At 40.8% G+C, this 17,921-nt stretch overlaps 6 protein-coding genes across 7 annotated transcripts in view; 2 read left to right on the top strand and 4 right to left on the bottom strand.

Annotated features, from left to right (window-relative positions):
• The window catches only part of LOC135346931 (mitochondrial 10-formyltetrahydrofolate dehydrogenase-like), a 40,896-nt gene that overhangs the window by 15,360 nt on the left and 7,615 nt on the right, over positions 1-17,921 (top strand). For both annotated transcript variants that reach the window (XM_064544711.1, XM_064544712.1), the window contains exon 7: positions 17,611-17,700. In XM_064544711.1, coding sequence (XP_064400781.1) covers positions 17,611-17,700 — 90 coding nt within the window. The remainder of the gene's footprint in view (positions 1-17,610; positions 17,701-17,921) is intronic.
• Positions 2,858-4,799, bottom strand: LOC135346937 (E3 ubiquitin-protein ligase TRIM45-like). The gene is made up of 2 exons (XM_064544718.1): positions 4,421-4,799; positions 2,858-4,325 (listed from the first exon to the last, which is right to left on the bottom strand). Exons 1-2 carry the CDS (start codon positions 4,595-4,597, stop codon positions 3,039-3,041), a joined length of 1,464 nt encoding a protein of 487 aa, XP_064400788.1. The 5' UTR covers positions 4,598-4,799; the 3' UTR covers positions 2,858-3,038.
• Positions 6,426-7,961, bottom strand: LOC135346416 (E3 ubiquitin-protein ligase TRIM45-like). Its single transcript, XM_064544032.1, has 2 exons — positions 7,788-7,961; positions 6,426-7,670 (listed from the first exon to the last, which is right to left on the bottom strand). The coding sequence occupies exons 1-2, from the start codon at positions 7,959-7,961 to the stop codon at positions 6,426-6,428; spliced, it is 1,419 nt and encodes a 472-aa protein (XP_064400102.1).
• Positions 8,863-10,608, bottom strand: LOC135346941 (E3 ubiquitin-protein ligase TRIM45-like). Its single transcript, XM_064544722.1, has 2 exons — positions 10,293-10,608; positions 8,863-10,131 (listed from the first exon to the last, which is right to left on the bottom strand). Exons 1-2 carry the CDS (start codon positions 10,467-10,469, stop codon positions 8,872-8,874), a joined length of 1,437 nt encoding a protein of 478 aa, XP_064400792.1. The 5' UTR covers positions 10,470-10,608; the 3' UTR covers positions 8,863-8,871.
• Positions 10,993-15,361, top strand: LOC135346936 (E3 ubiquitin-protein ligase TRIM45-like). The gene is made up of 3 exons (XM_064544717.1): positions 10,993-11,660; positions 11,870-13,690; positions 13,931-15,361. The coding sequence occupies exons 2-3, from the start codon at positions 13,514-13,516 to the stop codon at positions 15,224-15,226; spliced, it is 1,473 nt and encodes a 490-aa protein (XP_064400787.1). The 5' UTR covers positions 10,993-11,660; positions 11,870-13,513; the 3' UTR covers positions 15,227-15,361.
• LOC135346943 (E3 ubiquitin-protein ligase TRIM56-like) lies at positions 15,283-17,285 on the bottom strand. The gene is made up of 2 exons (XM_064544724.1): positions 16,775-17,285; positions 15,283-16,618 (listed from the first exon to the last, which is right to left on the bottom strand). Exons 1-2 carry the CDS (start codon positions 16,952-16,954, stop codon positions 15,368-15,370), a joined length of 1,431 nt encoding a protein of 476 aa, XP_064400794.1. The 5' UTR covers positions 16,955-17,285; the 3' UTR covers positions 15,283-15,367.

Below are 17,921 nucleotides of genomic sequence, written 5' to 3'. Positions count from 1 at the left end.
GTCATAGTACAGGGCTGTATATGTTGCTGAAGCAGTTAGCTTAGGAGTTTTACATTTAAAATTCACTGCTGCCGTTACTTGAAAGGAAATACTACAACCCTCAGAAAATGGAACGCGTTTTTGTAGCTCTGTGGTCCTAATTTTTATATCTGGCGTAAACGTTTGTACATGTATATCCCCAACCGTATCAGTTTCCTGTTCATTAGTTTCTTTGAATTTGACGTTTTTCATTTCGATTTTCTCTGTATTTTGACTGTCCGATTTTAGCTGACTCAGCATTTCCATTTTGATAGTGACTTGTGCACAGAGGGCCAGTAGTTCTGTGTCTTCCTTGCAGGCTAGAGCTCTTCTGGCAAAGCTCAGAGCACCCTCCATGCTCGTAATGGCTCTCTTGTGATATTCTTTCTGTGCACACAATTCTTTGAGGTCCTTCGTACAAGCATCGTCAATCTCCTTGTGTAGTTCTTTACGCCTTGCTTCAAGTTGTTGGATGAGACCATCAACTTTCTTATCGACTTGAGCTTTGAGTGGAATAGGAGCTTCTGCTTTTTCCTTTTCAACTGCAGAAACATATTTCAAAGTGTATTTGAATTCTGTCAATTTCGAATCTGTTTTTTTTACTAGGTCTTTGGTGGTTTCTTCCACTTCTTGTCTTGCTTTACCATCGATGCTTCCAATGTCATGACGGTTGTGTAGCCCCGCAAGACACAGGAGGCAGGCCAAGCTCTTACAATCCTTGCAGTAAAGCTCTAGTGGTTTTTCGGGGTGAACACTACACGAATAGCTCTTGTTTGCTTGGGGCTCGATATCAAGAGCCTTCCCAGGAGTGATATTGACTGTCTTGTGATCTCAAACAACTTTTACTCTTTTGTGAGCTTTCAAGCACTCTTCACACAGGTAGTCTGAGCAGGTGTGGCAGTACGCCACTGGTTTGTTGCTATCGTCACATTGCTCACAAACTGTTGTAGATTTAGCAGGGTATTTCTGATTGGCAAGGGTGTAATTGTCTGGGAAACCATGGGGACCATTGGTAGGAACCTGTAATAAAGTGTTCATATATACAAATAATTATGGATACCTGTTAGCTAGTTTGTTAATACAAATTTAAAACACATGTCTTGTAAGCTATGTAGAATTGTTTCTACATGTACCTGATGTCAGCACAGGTTAGGCCATTCTTGTTTTTGGTTCTCTCGTGAGCTCCCTTCAGACAATGGAGACAGAAGCTGTGACAACAAGGCAACACTTTGGGATTGTTAAAGTTGTCCAAGCAAATGAGCTCTTCTTTCACTGCACTCTCTGCCATTTTTAATAGCTCTTCTAAGAAATCTGACATGTGATGCTGCCTAATGTGGGTATTAATTGTATTTTGTCTGTGTTGTGGTGTGCTGTACACTCTATCACTAATTAGTGGCTTGCTGTTTATGAAACTGCATGTGTACCCTGAACTACATATGCATGTCTTCTTGTCTTCTTTTTTCATTAATTGTGTATAGCCCCAGTACATACATACACCTCCGTGTACAATCTATTTGTGTTGAGTTCGGCCCGAGAGTTGTGGCCAATTAATGACTTGCTTTATGTGGCACGTTGCACGTGGAAAATACTGACTTTTAGCTACATGTAGAAGCGCTTTTTAGCAAGGAATCCTATAGCTATATGACAACATTAAATAGATTTTAGTTGTCTGAATGCTTGCTCTAGGCTTTAAGTACGTAGCTCTACATATGATTTTCTGATACACGTAGGGAATTAAGATTGTTGTGTGGGCCTTGTATACAGTGTAAAATATAATTTGCATTTCGTTTGCATGGTTACATGCACTTACATATAAATTGTACGTTTTGAGAGTTTATTATGGTCATGTGCACAGTACGTACCATATTACTAGAATATTTTGTAGGTGAAAAACTTTGCAAATGAGCCAAATCAGCAGAAAATTGGACACTTTTGCGATCTAACTATTGCGTTCTGGCAAGGATCGTGTGTATTTACTAGTAATAATTAGGTTTTGCGGATTTAATTGTTGTACATAACTTGACTGTGTCAATTACAGGTTAATAGTACGATTCTGTTCTCTCAATGAATACGCAAACACTTTTGGTTCACTTTTGACTCTCTATACCATAAGGACATGTTCAATACTGTTCCAGACTTGTGTTGCCATATTTCCCTCATACTTGAATTAGAATTCTGTACTTCCTTTCAGTTTTAGGATTGAACTTGACTGTCCAACTGTTCGGTTCAGCATTTTCTTGAACATCAAGTTGTTCAGCACCGTAGCAATTAGGTACTGGGTGGCCCCTAAATGTACGTGTATGTGAATCAATGGCTGAAATAGTTCGTTTTGTGCTTTAATTTTTTTTTGTTCATAACCACTCTTGATGTAGCTTGAATGCGAGCGTCTTCACCTAAAGGACATACGGCACGATTTTCTTGCTTATCTGTGGTGATTTGTATGGCTGGCCTAGCAGCTGCTGATTGTAATTACCACACAACAATTTAGGACTGGATGGTATTTCCCCTTTTTGACACGAACCACAACATGCTGTGCGTACATGTATGTTTGCTCAAACAAACAATTTAAAGCATTGAAGTGCTAACCCTCGGCTGTTGACATGAATAAATAGATCTATAAAAACCAGAGGAGTAAAAAAGCATGCAACAACCTACAATTGTACGATCACTTCAGCTGTGCATGTAGAGCTAGGCAACGTGCTAAGTTTCTTAGCTTCTTAGCTTTTATACGACAACAAAGCTTTAACATTAAAATCTGCCACTTTTAAACTCATAACTTGTTGTGTGAAGGCTATCCATGCTGTATAAACGCAGTGCTATGGCATTCAGGTGAGTAGACTCAGATAATCAGATAATAATATTACAAACAGACCAACAGACAAACAGACCAACAGACTACTATACCTGTGGTCGCCCACACGCACCTCGGGTAATCAACTTTCTTAGACCAAGGCATTTTACACCACAGGTGCTTGAAACTAAATTATGCTACACAATCTACATCATATGACCATGATGCTCTAATTCTCGACTTCTGGCATTTTCTTGCCCTTTTTTTTCCTGCTCTTCTTATAAAGCACTTGAGAAAATTTTTCGCAATGTTTGATGCGATAGTCATAAGCTTTGTGTAGGTCTATGCCTCCATATTCCCCATTGACTTCAAATGTAATCGTGTAGGTACATGGTTGTATAGGAGTAAACTCCACTGTCCAACTATTTACTGCAGCATTTTCTTCTGTTGTAATTTGACCACGTACACAGTGCATGGGTGTACAAGTTGCTGAAGCAGTTAGTTTAGGAGGTTTACATTTCCCTTTCATTACTGCCGTTACTTGAAGCATAACACTACAATTCTCTAGCTCTGTCACGGTAATTTGTATATCTGGCGTAGAAGTTTGTACATGTATTTCCCCAACTGTCGTATCTGTTTCCCCTTCACTAACCGTGAGAGACTGTGTATATGTTTGTTCGTTCACTTCTTTGAATTCGATTGTTATCATTTCGATTTTCTCCGTGGACTGGGTATCCCATTTTAGCTGACTCAGCTCTTTCAGTCTGGAGGTGACTTGTGCACCGAGAGCCAGTAGTTCCGTGTTTTCCTTGCAGGCCAGAGCTCTTCTGGTAAAGCTCAGAGCACCCTCCATGTTTGTAATGGCTGTCTCGTGGTATTCTTTCTGTGCCCACAATTCCTTGTGGACTTTCGTACAAGCATCGTCAATCTCCTTGTGTAGTTTTTTACGCCTTGCTTCAAGTTTTTGGATGAGAAAATCAACTTTTTTATCAACTTGAGCTTTGAGTGTAATGGGAGCTTCTGCTTTTTCTTTTTCAACTGCAGAAACGTATTTTAAGCTCTCTTCAAATTGCTTCAATTTCGAATCTGTTTCTTTCACTATATCGTTGATACTTTGTTCCACTTCTTGTCTTGTTTTGTCATCAATGCTTCCAATGTCATGGCCGTTGTGTAGCCCCACAAAGCACAGGAGGCAGGCCAAGCTCTTACAACTCTTGCAGTAAAGCTCTAGTAGTTTTTCAGGATGAACACTGCACAAATAGCTCTTCTTTGCCTGAGGCTTGATATCAAGAGCCTTCCCAGGAGTGATATTGACTGTCTTGTGATCTCGATAAGCCTTAAGTCTCTTGTGAGCTTTCAAGCACTCATCACACAAGTAGTCTGAGCAGGTGTGGCAGTACGCCACTGGTTTGTTGCTATCATCACATTGCTCACAAACTGGTGTGGTTGTAGCAGCTTGTTTCTGATTAGCAAGAGTGTAGTCATCAGGGAAACCACGGGGACCATTGGTAGGAACCTGTAATAAAAGCCGGCCAACCGTATAATTAATCTTTGTCAGTACATGTACGTATGATACTTAGTTAGTTTGTATACATAGCTAATAGTTTCTACCTGATGTGGAGCATTGCACTGAGGACAGGTTAGGCTTTTCTTGTCTTTGTTTATCTCGTGAGCTCCCTCCAGACAATGGAGACAGAAGCTGTGACAACACGGCAACACTTTGGGCTTCTTGAAATTGTCCAAGCAAATGGAACATTTCAGCTGTTCTTTCACTGCACTCTCTGCCATTTTTGTCTTTAGCTCTTTAAAATCGTTGACCTTTTATGTTGCCTTTTGTTGTTGTGTGTTGCAATATTATCTTTATCTGTGGGTGCTCTATACTCTATCAATAATTAGTGGTTTGATGTTTTGATGTTTCTTCTAATTCCCTGAATCCCTGCATGGACTCTGCAATCTACTAAGGTTAGAACTATAATTATATCTCTGTTATGTAGCCTTTGCCTTGGAACCCGTAGCCCCACCCTGTTGACACCACCATCCTTATAGTCCATTGACTGTACACAAAATAAATAGTGCGTACAGTTACTCTACAAGGTGTACAAACCTCTTTGAGTTGCTCTAGTTTCAATCATGGCATTATGGTGTTGTGCACAGTTTTAATAAAGTACATAGAGAGAAAGCAACATACATAACGTGTAATCTGATTCTTCTATGCATGCAGACATTGTTACAATATGATTGGTGCAGTTCTAGTTACTCGACTTGCCCAAACTTATGGAATTTTCTGATGTCAATGACTTCATTACATACTTCGATACGGTATTCTGAGGCTTTGTGTAGCTCTATGCCTCCGTCACCATTGATCTGAAATGTAATCGTGTAAGTAGTCGATAGTTTAGGAGTAAACTTGACTGTCCAACTGTTGCTGTAGCATGTGCTTCAGTTGTAATTTGACTGAATAATTATAGAGGATTGGATATAGGAGAACCTACATTTAGTTGAAGCGGTTAGTTTATGCATTTCCATTTATAATGCAGTACATGTACTGCTATATGGAACACAGTCCCGTAGCCCTGTGATGATAAATTGCCATGTATTTCCCCAACTGTCGTATCTGTTTCCCCTTCACTAACCATGAGAGACTGTGCATATGTTTGTTCGTTCACTTCTATGAATTCGATAGTTCAATTTCATTGTGGATTGGGTATCCCATATCAACTGACTCAGCTCTTTTAGTCTGGAGGTGACTTGGGCTAGTAGTTCCGTGTCTTCCTTGCATGCAGGCTAGAGCTCTTCTGGCAAAGCTCAGAGCACCAGTACGCTACTGGTTTGTTGCTATCATCACATTGCTCACAAACTGGTGTGGTTGTTGGATCGTTTTTATGATTAGCAAGAGTGTAATCATCGGGGAAACCACGGGGACCATTGGTAGGAACCTGTACATAAATAAGCCAACCGTATAGTTAATCTTTGACAGCTAGTTCATGGCAAGTACGTAGGGATACTATAGTTAGTTTGTATACAAGCTTTACAATGGAGACAGAAGCGGCAACACTTTAAGTTCAGCTCTTCTTTTACTGCACTTTCTGTTATTGTTTGTTTTTAGCTGTTTGAAATCATGTGATTAACCTTTTGTGTTGCTTTCCTGGAATGGTTCTGAATAATTATTATTTGTGTTGAGTTTACCTTTAAAATATTCCTAGAGGTGATAGCTCGAAGCTAAAGTTAACATTTCCATTGTAGAAGTCCTGGCATACTTGTCAACCACATAAATGAAGCCATAAATGACCACACAACTTCCTCACTCCAATAGACTTTAGCGAATGTGTGTATTTGCTCTTGTCTGTGGTGTATATATTAGCTGTGACACTAATTTGCTTAAATTGAGAAAAAGTGCTAAAAATGTGTGCCACATGTACGTATATGCACATTTTTTTTATTTGTTCAGCATGCGCTGTAGTTTATAGACCCCTTCACAGATACGTCCCTGCATGAGAAGATATGAACTTATCACAAAGACATTAGCACCATATTTGCGTGATTCATAAATTACGTACTATTTATGTTTACAACGTGTATAACTAAACATTGTCATATTGTGTGATAGTTCTACCAATTAATGCAATATACTTCGGATGTAGTGTGTAGAAGTTTTGTGTAGCTCTATGCCTCCATACTTCCCTTTGACTTGAAGTGTAATCGTGAAAGTATTTGGTTCTTCAGGAGTGAACTTGACTGTCCAACTGTTCGCTGTAGTATTTTGCTCACTTGTACAATCATAGTATTCCTCCTCAAGATCCCATCCAGAATTATGTGGTAAGGCTGTACAAGTTGCTGAAGCAGTTAGTTTAGGGGTTTTACATTTAAAATTCACTGTTGCCGTTACTTGAAGCGTAATACTACAACCATGAGAATATGGAACCTCATTCTGTAGCTCAGTGGTTGTAATTTGTATATCTGGCGTAACAGTTTGTACATGTATTTCCCCAACTGCCGTTTCTATTTCCTGTGCATTTATTTGTTTATTAGCTTCTTTGAATTCGACGGTTTTCCTTTCGATTTTCTCCGTGTCTTGACTATCCCATTTTAGCTGACTCAGCTCTTTCAGTCTGGAGGTAACTTGTGCACCGAGGGCCAGTAGTTCCGTGTCTTCCTTGCAGGCTAGAGCTCTTCTGGCAAAGCTCAGAGCACCCTCCATGCTCATAATGGCTGTCTCGTGGTATTCTTTCTGTGCCCACAATTCTTTGAGGTCTTTCGTACAAGCATCGTTAATCTTCTTGTGTAGTTCTTTACGCCTTGCTTCAAGTTGTTGGATGAGAGAATCAACTTTCTTATCAACTTGAGCTTTGAATGGAATGGGAGCTTCTGCTTTTTCCTTTTCAACTGTAGAAACATATTTTAAATCGTCTTCAAATTCTGTCAATTTCAAATCTGTCTGTTTCACTAGATTGTTGATAGTTTGTTCCACTTCTTGTCGTGCTTTACCATCAATGCTTCCAATGTCATGGCCGTTGTGTAGCCCCACAAAGCACAGGAGGCAGGCCAGGCTCTTACAACTCTTGCAGTAAAGCTTTAGTGGTTCTTCAGGGTGAACACTACACGAATAGCTCTTCTTTGACCGGGGCTTGAAATCAAGAGCCTTCCCAGGAGTGATATTGACTGTCTTGTGATCTCGATAAGCCTTAAGTCTCTTGTGAGCTATCAAGCACTCTTCACACAGGTAGTCTGAGCAGGTGTGGCAGTACGCCACTGGTTTGTTGCTATCATCACATTGCTCACAAACTGGTGTGGTTGTAGCAGTGTGTTTCTGATTAGCAAGAGTGTAATCATCGGGGAAACCACGGGGACCATTGGTAGGAACCTGTAATAAATAAGCCGACTGTATAGTAATCTTTTTCAGTACATGTATACGTAGGGATACTTTAGTAGTTATTTTGTGTATAATTATAATTTACATAGCGTTATACATGTACATTACCTGATGTTGAGCTTTGCACTGAGGACAGGGTAGGCTTTTCTTGTCTTTGTTTCTCTCATGAGCTCCCTCCAGACAATGGAGACAGAAGCTGTGACAACACGGCAACACTTTGGGATTCTTGAAATTGTCCAAGCAAATGGAACATTTCAGCTCTTTCACTGCACTCTCTGCCATTTAGCTCTTCTTTGTCATGTGCTGTTGACCTTTTGTGTTGCCTTGGTCAATCACCACCAGTGTAGTACAATGGGGGGTGAGTCTAAAGTCATTATTGGTATTGACAATGTTAACAGTGGATGTGCTACCTTAACCGTACTATTATAGATGGGTAGCTTTTTCTCTGTGTTTTAGGGTACCTAATTTTGGCGCATTACCACAATAACTAGAGCACTGAAGTGCTAACCCTCAGCTGTTTACATGATATAAAGCATGAAAGCTTGCTAAGTAGCAAGTAACATGAGCAAAGAAATTCTATAGACTCCAGAGACATGCTGAAACTTTTGAAAATGGAGATTTGGTATGGATGCACTGATCACAGCAAAGAAGCCTATAGTCTATATCATCATTCTAGCTTTCTACTTTAGCGACCCTTTTCCATTGTTTCTGGTACAGGGTCACTTCAGCTATAAATACGTACCGGCCTCGAATAAAGGACACCTGTATGCTAGTAGAGGCCAATGTGCAAGTTCAAGTTTCTTCACTGAATAGCTTTTGCTCGCTTTTATTCTACAACGAGGCTTTAACATCGAAAGAGGCAACCCATGCTGTAAACGCAGTGCTATAGCATCCAGGTAAGCAGACTCAGTCACAAGCTTCTTAGCTTTTGCTCGTTTTTATTTGACAACAAAGCTTTAACATCAAAATCTGCCACTAATAACTTGTTGTGTGAAGACAAGAATGAATGATCTTTTTACTTTAACGCGTACTTAATTTAGCGTTAATTACAAATTCGCTAAAATTAGTAACGATCAATAGTGGAGTGTGTGCGTGTGTACTAAATTATGTAGCTATTCATGTACATAATTAGAAAGCAAAAGTACGTGTAATCTGATACTTTTATGACCAGACATTGTTGGTGCAGTTCTAGTTACTCGACTTGCCCAAACTTATGGAATTTTCTGATGTCAATGACTTCATTACATACTTCGATACGGTATTCAGAGGCTTTGTGTAGCTCTATACCTCCATAGTCTCCATTGATTTGAAATGTAATTGTGTAAGTAGTCGATAGTTTAGGAGTGAACTTGACTGTCCAACTGTTTGCTGTAGCATTTTCATCGGTCGTACAATTATATGTCTTCTGATCATATTCGTTTTCCTGTGTATAAGTTGCTGAAGCAGTTAGTTTAGGAGGTTTCCATTTACATTTACAGTTCATTACTGCCGTTACTTGAAACGTAATACTTCTGTTATAAAAATATCGAACTCGATTCTGTAGCTCTGTGGTGGTAATTTGTATATCTGGCGTAGAAATTATCTCCCCAACTGTCGTATCTGTTTCCTTCCTCTGAGGCTGTTTGAATTCGATAATTGTCATTTCAATTTTCATTGTGGACTGACTAGCCAACTTTAGCTGACTCAGCTCTTTCAGTCTGGAGGTAACTTGTGCACAGAGGGCCAGTAGTTCCGTGTCTTCCTTGCAGGCTAGAGCTCTTCTGGCAAAGCTCAGAGCACCCTCCATGCTCGTAATGGCTGTCTCGTGGTATTCTTTCTGTGCCCACAATTCTTTGAGGTCTTTCGTACAAGCATCGTCAATCTCCTTGTGTAGTTCTTTACGCCTTGCTTCAAGTTGTTGGATGAGAAAATCAACTTTCTTATCAACTTGAGCTTTGAGTATAATCGGAGCTTCTGTTTTTTCTTTTTCAACTGCAGAAACGTATTTTAAGCTATCTTCAAATTCCTTCAATTTCAAATCTGTCTCTTTCACTAGATCGTTGATACTTTGTTTCACTTCTTGTCTTGCTTTACCATCGATGCTTCCAATGTCATGGCCGTTGTGTAGCCCCACAAAGCACAGGAGGCAGGCCAAGCTCTTACAACTCTTGCAGTAAAGCTTTAGTGGTTCTTCGGGGTGAACACTGCACGAATAGCTCTTCTTTGCCTGGGGCTCGATATCAAGAGCCTTCCCATCAGGAGTGATATTGACTGTCTTGTGATCTTGAATAGCTTTTACTCTTTTGTGATCCTTTAAACACTCTTCACACAGGTAGTCTGAGCAGGTGTGGCAGTACGCCACTGGTTTGTTGCTATCATCACATTGCTCACAAACTGGTGTGATTGTAGCAGCTTGTTTCTGATTAGCAAGAGTGTAATCATCGGTGAAACCATGGAGGCCATTGGTAGGAACCTGTATAATAAAAGCCATAATTATCTTTGTCAGTACATGGACTAGTTTATAGTTGAATAGTTTGGATACAGCTAGCTTAGTGCAATCACTTAAATAGATTGTAGACAAGCGTTTGTCTAGACTTGCATACAGTTATGTATTGACACTCGTGTAGTTTCTACCTGATGTTGAGCCTTGCACTGAGGACAGGTTAGGCTTTTGTTGTCTTTAGTTTTCTCGTGAGCTCCCTCCAGACAATGGAGACAGAAGCTGTGACAACACGGCAGTACTTTGGGGTTCTTGAAATTATCCAAGCAAATGGAACATTTAAGCTCTTCTACCACTGCACTCTCTGCCATTGCTCGTTCTCTAGCTAGCTAGCTAGATCTACTGCAATTAATCATGTGATACCTATGATAGGTGTTACCTAGTGGTGCATGGTGTCCCTGCCTTTGTTGTGCAGTACTTGCTGTGGGAATTGTACAATGTCATGTAGTCTGTATCTTATCTGTGATGTGCTACATGTACATGTATGTACTCTACCAGAAGAATACAATACCCGTATATGCTTGATCAGGAGCCGCGGCTACTAAATGTTTCATTTTGCTGGAAGAGGAGGCTACAATTCAAGAGAGGCCACTGTTCAAGAGCGGCGTTTATTAGCTCCAGATAATTTAGTTTGTCATCAAAAGTTGTTTTCACCTGCATAAACTTGAACTCTGCCATGAGAAAGTCTTTGTGAAGCACTAACAAGCTGCTACTTGTAGCTACGTACATGTAGCTAGCTGCTAGTAATAATTTTTTTGGCTGCCACGTGCAGAAATACTAGAGTCAAAGTTCACTAGACTACTATTTGAGAGCGGCTACTAAATGTTTCATTTTGCTAGCAAGGGAGGCTACTATTTGAGTGCGGCCTTTATACAAGAGCGGCCTCTGATCGAGCATATACGGTAATCAATTTTTGTTTGGCTTGCTCCAAGAACGTAACAAGACAAGGGTTGCACAGGCCTAGTGTCAACTCGACTTACTGTAGACTGGCTAAGACAAGCTATAGATTGTTCTTGTCATTCTTTATTTCATTTTATTTTCAGGTCGGAATTCCGACCTGACAAAAAAGTTCAGACTAAAGTGCTCAGATGGTCTCTCCCCTAGGAAGGGCGGCTGATTCATGACACTATCGGTATACCCTTCCCAACCTCAGATTGTCTACGCCCTTGGCAGCAGCATAACTATTTTGTATTTGGTGTGTGAGATGTCATTGGCTTAACTTGATTAGTGGGCAACGTGTGTAGTCTAGGGAACCTATCACATGCACAGGTCCATCATGTCACATGTCATTCACCCCACAAAACACGTGCTACTGAAAAATTGCCGGTATAGAGTTACCAGTAGCTGAGGAGTTGAGTTGTAGTGTGTGTCTGAGTGGTTTTAGAGAGCCCAAAGTGTTGCCGTGTTGTCACAGCTTCTGTCTCCATTGTCTGGAAGAAGCTCACGAGAAAACCGAAGACAAGAAAAGCCTCACCTGTCCTCAGTGCAGAGTACAGCATCAGGTAAGGAGAGGAGACTGTACATATCATACCTGGGTTTAGAATGCGTTAATCGCATGTGAATGACACTGTACAAGCCTGATTGATTATTGCATATATGCTTTTTTCCCTGTATGTTGCACACTGTACACGTAAGTTTATGCATTGCAATGTACTTGTACATGCCTAGTTACATGATTATCTGGTTAGATACCTCAATTGTTCCCATGTAGGTGCCCCCTAATGGAGTGAAGGGGTTTCTGAATGACTACACATTAATAACAAGCAAGGAGGACACACACACCCCGGCCACTTGTCAGCAGTGCGAGGATAACAACAATGCTGTGGCTTATTGCAACACTTGCTCCCATATCTGTGATAAGTGCTTAACAGCTCACAAAGAATTCAAAGTGTTTCATTTGCACGAAATTGTGAGCTACGAAAGTGATAACCAGGAAAGTGAAAGCGAAATTACTGTTCAACTGAGGAAGGCCTACTACTGTACTGTCCACCCACAGGAGAATCTCAAGTTTTACTGCAAAACCTGTCTATCGTTGGTATGTGTGTACTGTTTTGTGAATAATCACAACGGCCATGACATTGGAAGCATCGATGACAAAATAAGACAAGAAGTGGAACAAAGTATCAACGATCTAGTGAAAGAAACAGATTCGAAATTGACAGAGTTCACCGATAATATGAAATACATCTCTGCTGTCGAAAAAGAGAAAGCAGAAATTTCAACTCTACTTAAAGTTGAAGTCGATAAGAAGGTTGATTGTCTCATCCAACAACTTGAAGTAAGGCGTAAAGAACTACACAAGGAGATTGACGATGCTTGTACGAAAGACCTCAAAGAATTGTGGGCACAGAAAGAATACCACGAGACAGCCATTACGAGCATGGAGGGTGCTCTGAGCTTTGCCAGAAGAGCTCTAGCCCGCAAGGAAGACACGGAACTACTGGCCCTCTGTGCACAAGTCACCTCCAGACTGAAAGAGCTGAGTCAGCTAAAATGGGACATTCAAGAGACTGAGAAAATCGAAGCATGTTTAGTGAATTGGACGCCTGAAACATCTGACGAAGTTAGTGTCGGAAAAATTGTTGCTCATACTTCTGTTCCGACTATTAAAATTGAACCTATTGAAATGTCGAATACTTTCATATCAGGAGAAAGGGTTGCTTATAATTTGATGGTAGCTTTCGCCAATACTCCTAAAAATTTCCAGCTTAGAGAGCATCATGATCTGAAAATCAGTGGATCAGCATCGTGTGATGGCTCTAGAAATATGTATAGTTTTACCCAAAGACGACACCTACCACAACATTTCACAGAGAATGTTGCCGTGGATGTTGTGAAGTGTCAAAATGAATGGACGGTTAGTTTTTTTCCTTCAAGTGGAACTACACGCATAACTTTAAACCTGACAGCAAGTGGGCAGTATTGTTATCAATCAGTATCAGCTACTCTTAAAGTTTATTTATGCCAGGCTATGTAGTGTTATGTACTTGACTTTTATCTTTATTTCTTACGATGTGTTATACCATTTGTTGGTTGTCATTAGTGAATCCCAGAATTTCAAAACCTGTATTGTGCAAGCACATCTCACATCACATCTATACTTGTTGCAGTAGCCATGCTTGCATAGAATAGATATGTGAGCTTCTTAGAACCCCCAGTATACATAATATTATGGGTGAAACGGAAAAGGTTGTGGGATATCAGCAACATTGACAAATGTGTGTATGTCTGTAATGCATGTGGTTAATACTACATTTCCATATATGGGCCCGAGCTGATTAGTGTGGTACATGCATGCACGTCACATGCAAAAACTAGTCATGCATATGTCACATAAAACATGTGCTACTGAAAAATGGCCAGTATAGAGTTGCCAGTAGCTGAGGAGTTGAGTTGTAGTGTGTGTCTGAGTGGTTTCAGAGAGCCCAAAGTGTTGCCGTGTTGTCACAGCTTCTGTCTCCATTGTCTGGAGGGAATTCACGAGAAGACCAAAGACCACCTCACCTGTCCTCAGTGCAGGACACAGCATCAGGTAAGGAAGGGACCGCACATATTGTAGCCTGGGTTAGAATGTGTATTTAATCTTTGTAAAGGATACGTCGACTGTGTACAAGCCTGATTGACAGTACTTTATATAATTATTGCACATTTCATGTGCATGCTTTTTTCGGGTCCTTGTGAGTATTTCACCTATGTGGTTACATTGCGATGTACATGTACGTACTAGCTTGTTCATGTCGAATAATAAACTTATGATTATCTGTACATGTAGGTGCCCCCTAATGGAGTGAAGGGATTTCTGGATGACTACACATTAATACCAAGCAAGGAGGACACACACACCCCGGCCACTTGTCAGCAGTGCGAGGATAACAACAATGCAGTGGCTTATTGCAACACCTGCTCCCACATCTGCAACGAGTGCTTAACAGCTCACAAGCAATTCAAACTGTTTCGTTTGCACGAAATTGTGAGCTACGAAAGTGATGACCAAGAAATCGAAAGTACTGTTCTGCCGAAGAAGTCCTACTACTGTACCATTCACCCTGAGGAAGGTCTCAAGCTGTATTGCAACTCGTGTATGACGTTGGTGTGTGTACACTGTTTTGTGAGCGCTCACAATGGTCACGATATCAGGAGCAATGATGGAGCAAGAATTAAAGCAGAAGAGACCATCAATGAATTAGTTGAGACCACTGAATCCAAGTTGAAAGAATTTGAAGCTACGTGTAATAATATGAAATACATCTCGTTTGTTGAAAAGGAGAAATCAGAACTTTTAACTACACTTAAAGCTCAAGTCGATAAGAAAGTTGATGGTCTCATCCAACAACTTGAAGCAAGGCGTAAAGAACTACTCAAGAAGATTGACGATACTTGTACGAAACTCCTCAAAGAATTGTGGGCACAGAAAGAATACCACGAGACAGCCATTACGAGCATGGAGGGTGCTCTGAGCTTTGCCAGAAGAGCTCTAGCCTGCAAGGAAGACACGGAACTATTGGCCCTCTGTGCACAAGTCACCTCCAGACTGAAAGAGCTGAGTCAGCTAAAATGGGACATTCATGAGACTGAGAAAATCGAAATAATTGCTGTGGAATGGAAGCCTGCAACATATTTCAATGTTAGTAACCGTGTCGGGAAGATTTCTACTCGTTCTATCCCAACTATTGACATTGAACCTATTGATATGCCGACCACCTTTAAACCAGGGGAAGAGTTGACATTTAAAGTGACAGCAACTTTTCCCAATACTCTTAAAAATTTCCAGCTTGAAGAGGACAATGATGTGAAGCTCAATGTATCAGCGATGTGTTCAGGCTCTAGAGAAGAATATACTGAATGTGGATACTATTCAAAGCACCAAAAGTCCTTCAAAAAGGAAGCTGACAGGCGAACAGTTACTAAAACAGTTACTAAAAGTCAAAATGAATGGACGATTAGTTTTTATCCTCCAATTGGAACCTGCAACATTTCTTTGACCCTAACAGGAAGTACATGTATGCAGTTTGGACGCCAATCACTAATTACAACTCCTCTACGTTTTGATTTAATACCTATATCCTGAATTGACATTTATTTAAGAATTGACCTTTATGTACACGTACAGTTTATGCAAGTGAATCCTCAATGGCAGGAATAGCAACATTATTATATTTTACAAAACCTGTGCTGTGAGTTATTATTAATTTGTTAGTAATCATTATAATCATAGTGCAAGCATGTCACATCTATACTTGTTGCTAACGGCCTGCAGCCCGTATGCAGCACGGGCCTCAATGCAAATAGAATAGGTTCCCTTGTGTAGTGGAGTGAACTGTATAGTCCATAGATCATCACCGTCTTGATATACTTGAGCATTAGCCTTGTCCGATTGTTCCTTTCTCTGTACAGTAGCTGCTGCTGTCACATGTATGTAACCGTGAGCTCTCTTTAGTAGCTCTCTCCCATACAATCTTAGTGTGGCTTTAATGTGGAGCTCCACCAAGCTACCAACTCGTACAGAGCTGGGGATGTTTTTAGACATTATATCCAGTTCCGGTGGTGCAATGGTTCGATGTACTGCCCCTAGGGCTTTGAAATCAATCACTGGGGCGCGAAAATCTTCAACTTTGCTGCTTCCGAAATGTAAACTTGTCATTTCCAGTCTTTCAGTCGATTGGCAGTCCCATTTCAGCTGACTCAGCTGTTTTAGCCGAGCTGTAACCTGCGGGCTAACGGCAAACAGCTGTATATGTTCCTCACACCCTAGCGACCTCTTGGCAAAGCTCAGAGCACCTCTCATTTGAGTAATGGCTGTCTCGTGATATTCCCTCTGTCCCCACAACTCTTTGACATCTTTACTCTGTGCATCGTCAGCATCTTTGAGCAGCTGCCGACGTCTTGTTTCAAGTTGTGCAATAATGAAATCGAATTTTTTGTTGATTTCTTCTTTAATTGGTGCCGCTTCATTAGTCTTTTCCTTTTCAACGGCTTTTATGTACTGCAAATTGCCTTCAAATTCTTTCAATCTAAGTCTTGTGTCTCGGACTAGTTCTTTAATAGTTTTTTCTAGTCCTTTTCTTCTCTTAGTGTCGATATTTCCAATATCGTGGCCATTGTGTAGCAGTACGAAGCAATGCAGACAAACTAGTGCCTGGCAAGTCTGACAGTATAGCCTCAGGGGCTCATTCACATGAATACTACAAGTGTACACAGCTCGCGATCCACCTCTGTTGGATAATGGCTCCCCTCCTTCCTCGTGTAGATCGACTATCTCGTGTTGTCTCAACGGCTTGTATTTCTTGTGTCCTTGTAGACAGTCTGTACAGAGGTAGTCTGAGCATGTGACACAGTAGGCCACTCCCCTGCCCCCCTCCTCACACTGCTCACAGGGCTGCTGGGGGTGGTCCCTGTCACATAACCTTGGGCTGAGGAGAGTGTAGTCCGTGAGGAAGCCACACACGCCACTAGCAGGAATCTATATGGTGGGGACGCGAGGAAGGGTAATTGAACACTATTGTTTGTGAGGTGTTTTGTCATAGTTCTGGAAATGTATTGAATTGTATTGTTTAGCTATAATTATGTCCAATTGCTCATAATTAAGTTAGCCTATGCTAGTACTTTATCTCCTTACCCGATGCTGTGCCCTGCACTGAGGACAGGTGAGGTGGTCTTTAGTCTTCTCGTGAGCTCCCTCCAGACAATGGAGACAGAAGCTGTGACAACACGGCAACACTTTAGGCTCTCTGAAACCACTCAGACACACACTACAACTCAACTCCTCAGCTACTACTGGCAATTGACTATCAGCCATATTTCTAATGTTCAATACTGCAGCAGTAATTTTGTTTGTACAACGTTCTGTTCTTCTAAACTATTGTTCAGCTGCAGGCATTGTTATAGAAGTTGTGGTTGTTAAGTGGCAATTTGTTGTTCAAAATTCCTCTATAATTGGTTGGAATGTCGCTGTCGCTAAGCAAGAGTGATCTATTGGAATGATGTACTCACGATGTACTTGCAAAACAAATAGATAGCTATAGGTATATAAGTAGCGATATCAACTCTCTACTGACTTGAGCTATATAGTACTTCCTCTAATACATGCACACACACTCCGTAGCTGTGTCTTGTTGTGCTGACTGTACCGTATGTATTCTCTTTTGACACTATTATTCCCTGGAGTCTATATACGCCACTATCACATCATTGCCATTGATCATATTACAATCATTCCTTGTGGCCTATTCTGATTAGTATGGCATTACAATACAGCTGCTGCCTTATAAGAGGATACATATTACATGTGTACTCGAGCTAATAATAGGAACTATAATTGATCTGTTTTCGAAATGCTCTGTCTTGTATTTCTTTGTTTTGACAATAGAAACCTCTTGTTATAGTGGGTACATGTGTGTACACGTGCTCTAATAAATGCCAGCTAACTATTTATCTCTATATCCTTGTGTGCAGATCAAATGGGCCCAACCTGCTCTGGCCCTCCATAACTTCATTAGAGGTAGTGACAAGCTGCCGGGAGCATGGTCCAAGATAGATGGGAAGGTACGTAAGTGTGTGTATTGACTTATGTGTAGAGATAGTTTCAGCGTTTATGTACCTGTATAGCGTTTGCTTGAGCAACACACAGATGCATTAATTGTAGCTATAGCATTCTCAAATCAAATCCATTCAATTCCCTTGACGTAGCCCCCCCCCCCACACACACACACGCACACACACGCACACACACACACACATACACACACACACACACACACACACAC

Source organism: Halichondria panicea, chromosome 13 (genome assembly GCF_963675165.1).
Source record: "Halichondria panicea chromosome 13, odHalPani1.1, whole genome shotgun sequence".
NCBI lineage: Eukaryota > Metazoa > Porifera > Demospongiae > Suberitida > Halichondriidae > Halichondria > Halichondria panicea.
This window is presented reverse-complemented; position numbering and strand designations above follow the sequence as displayed.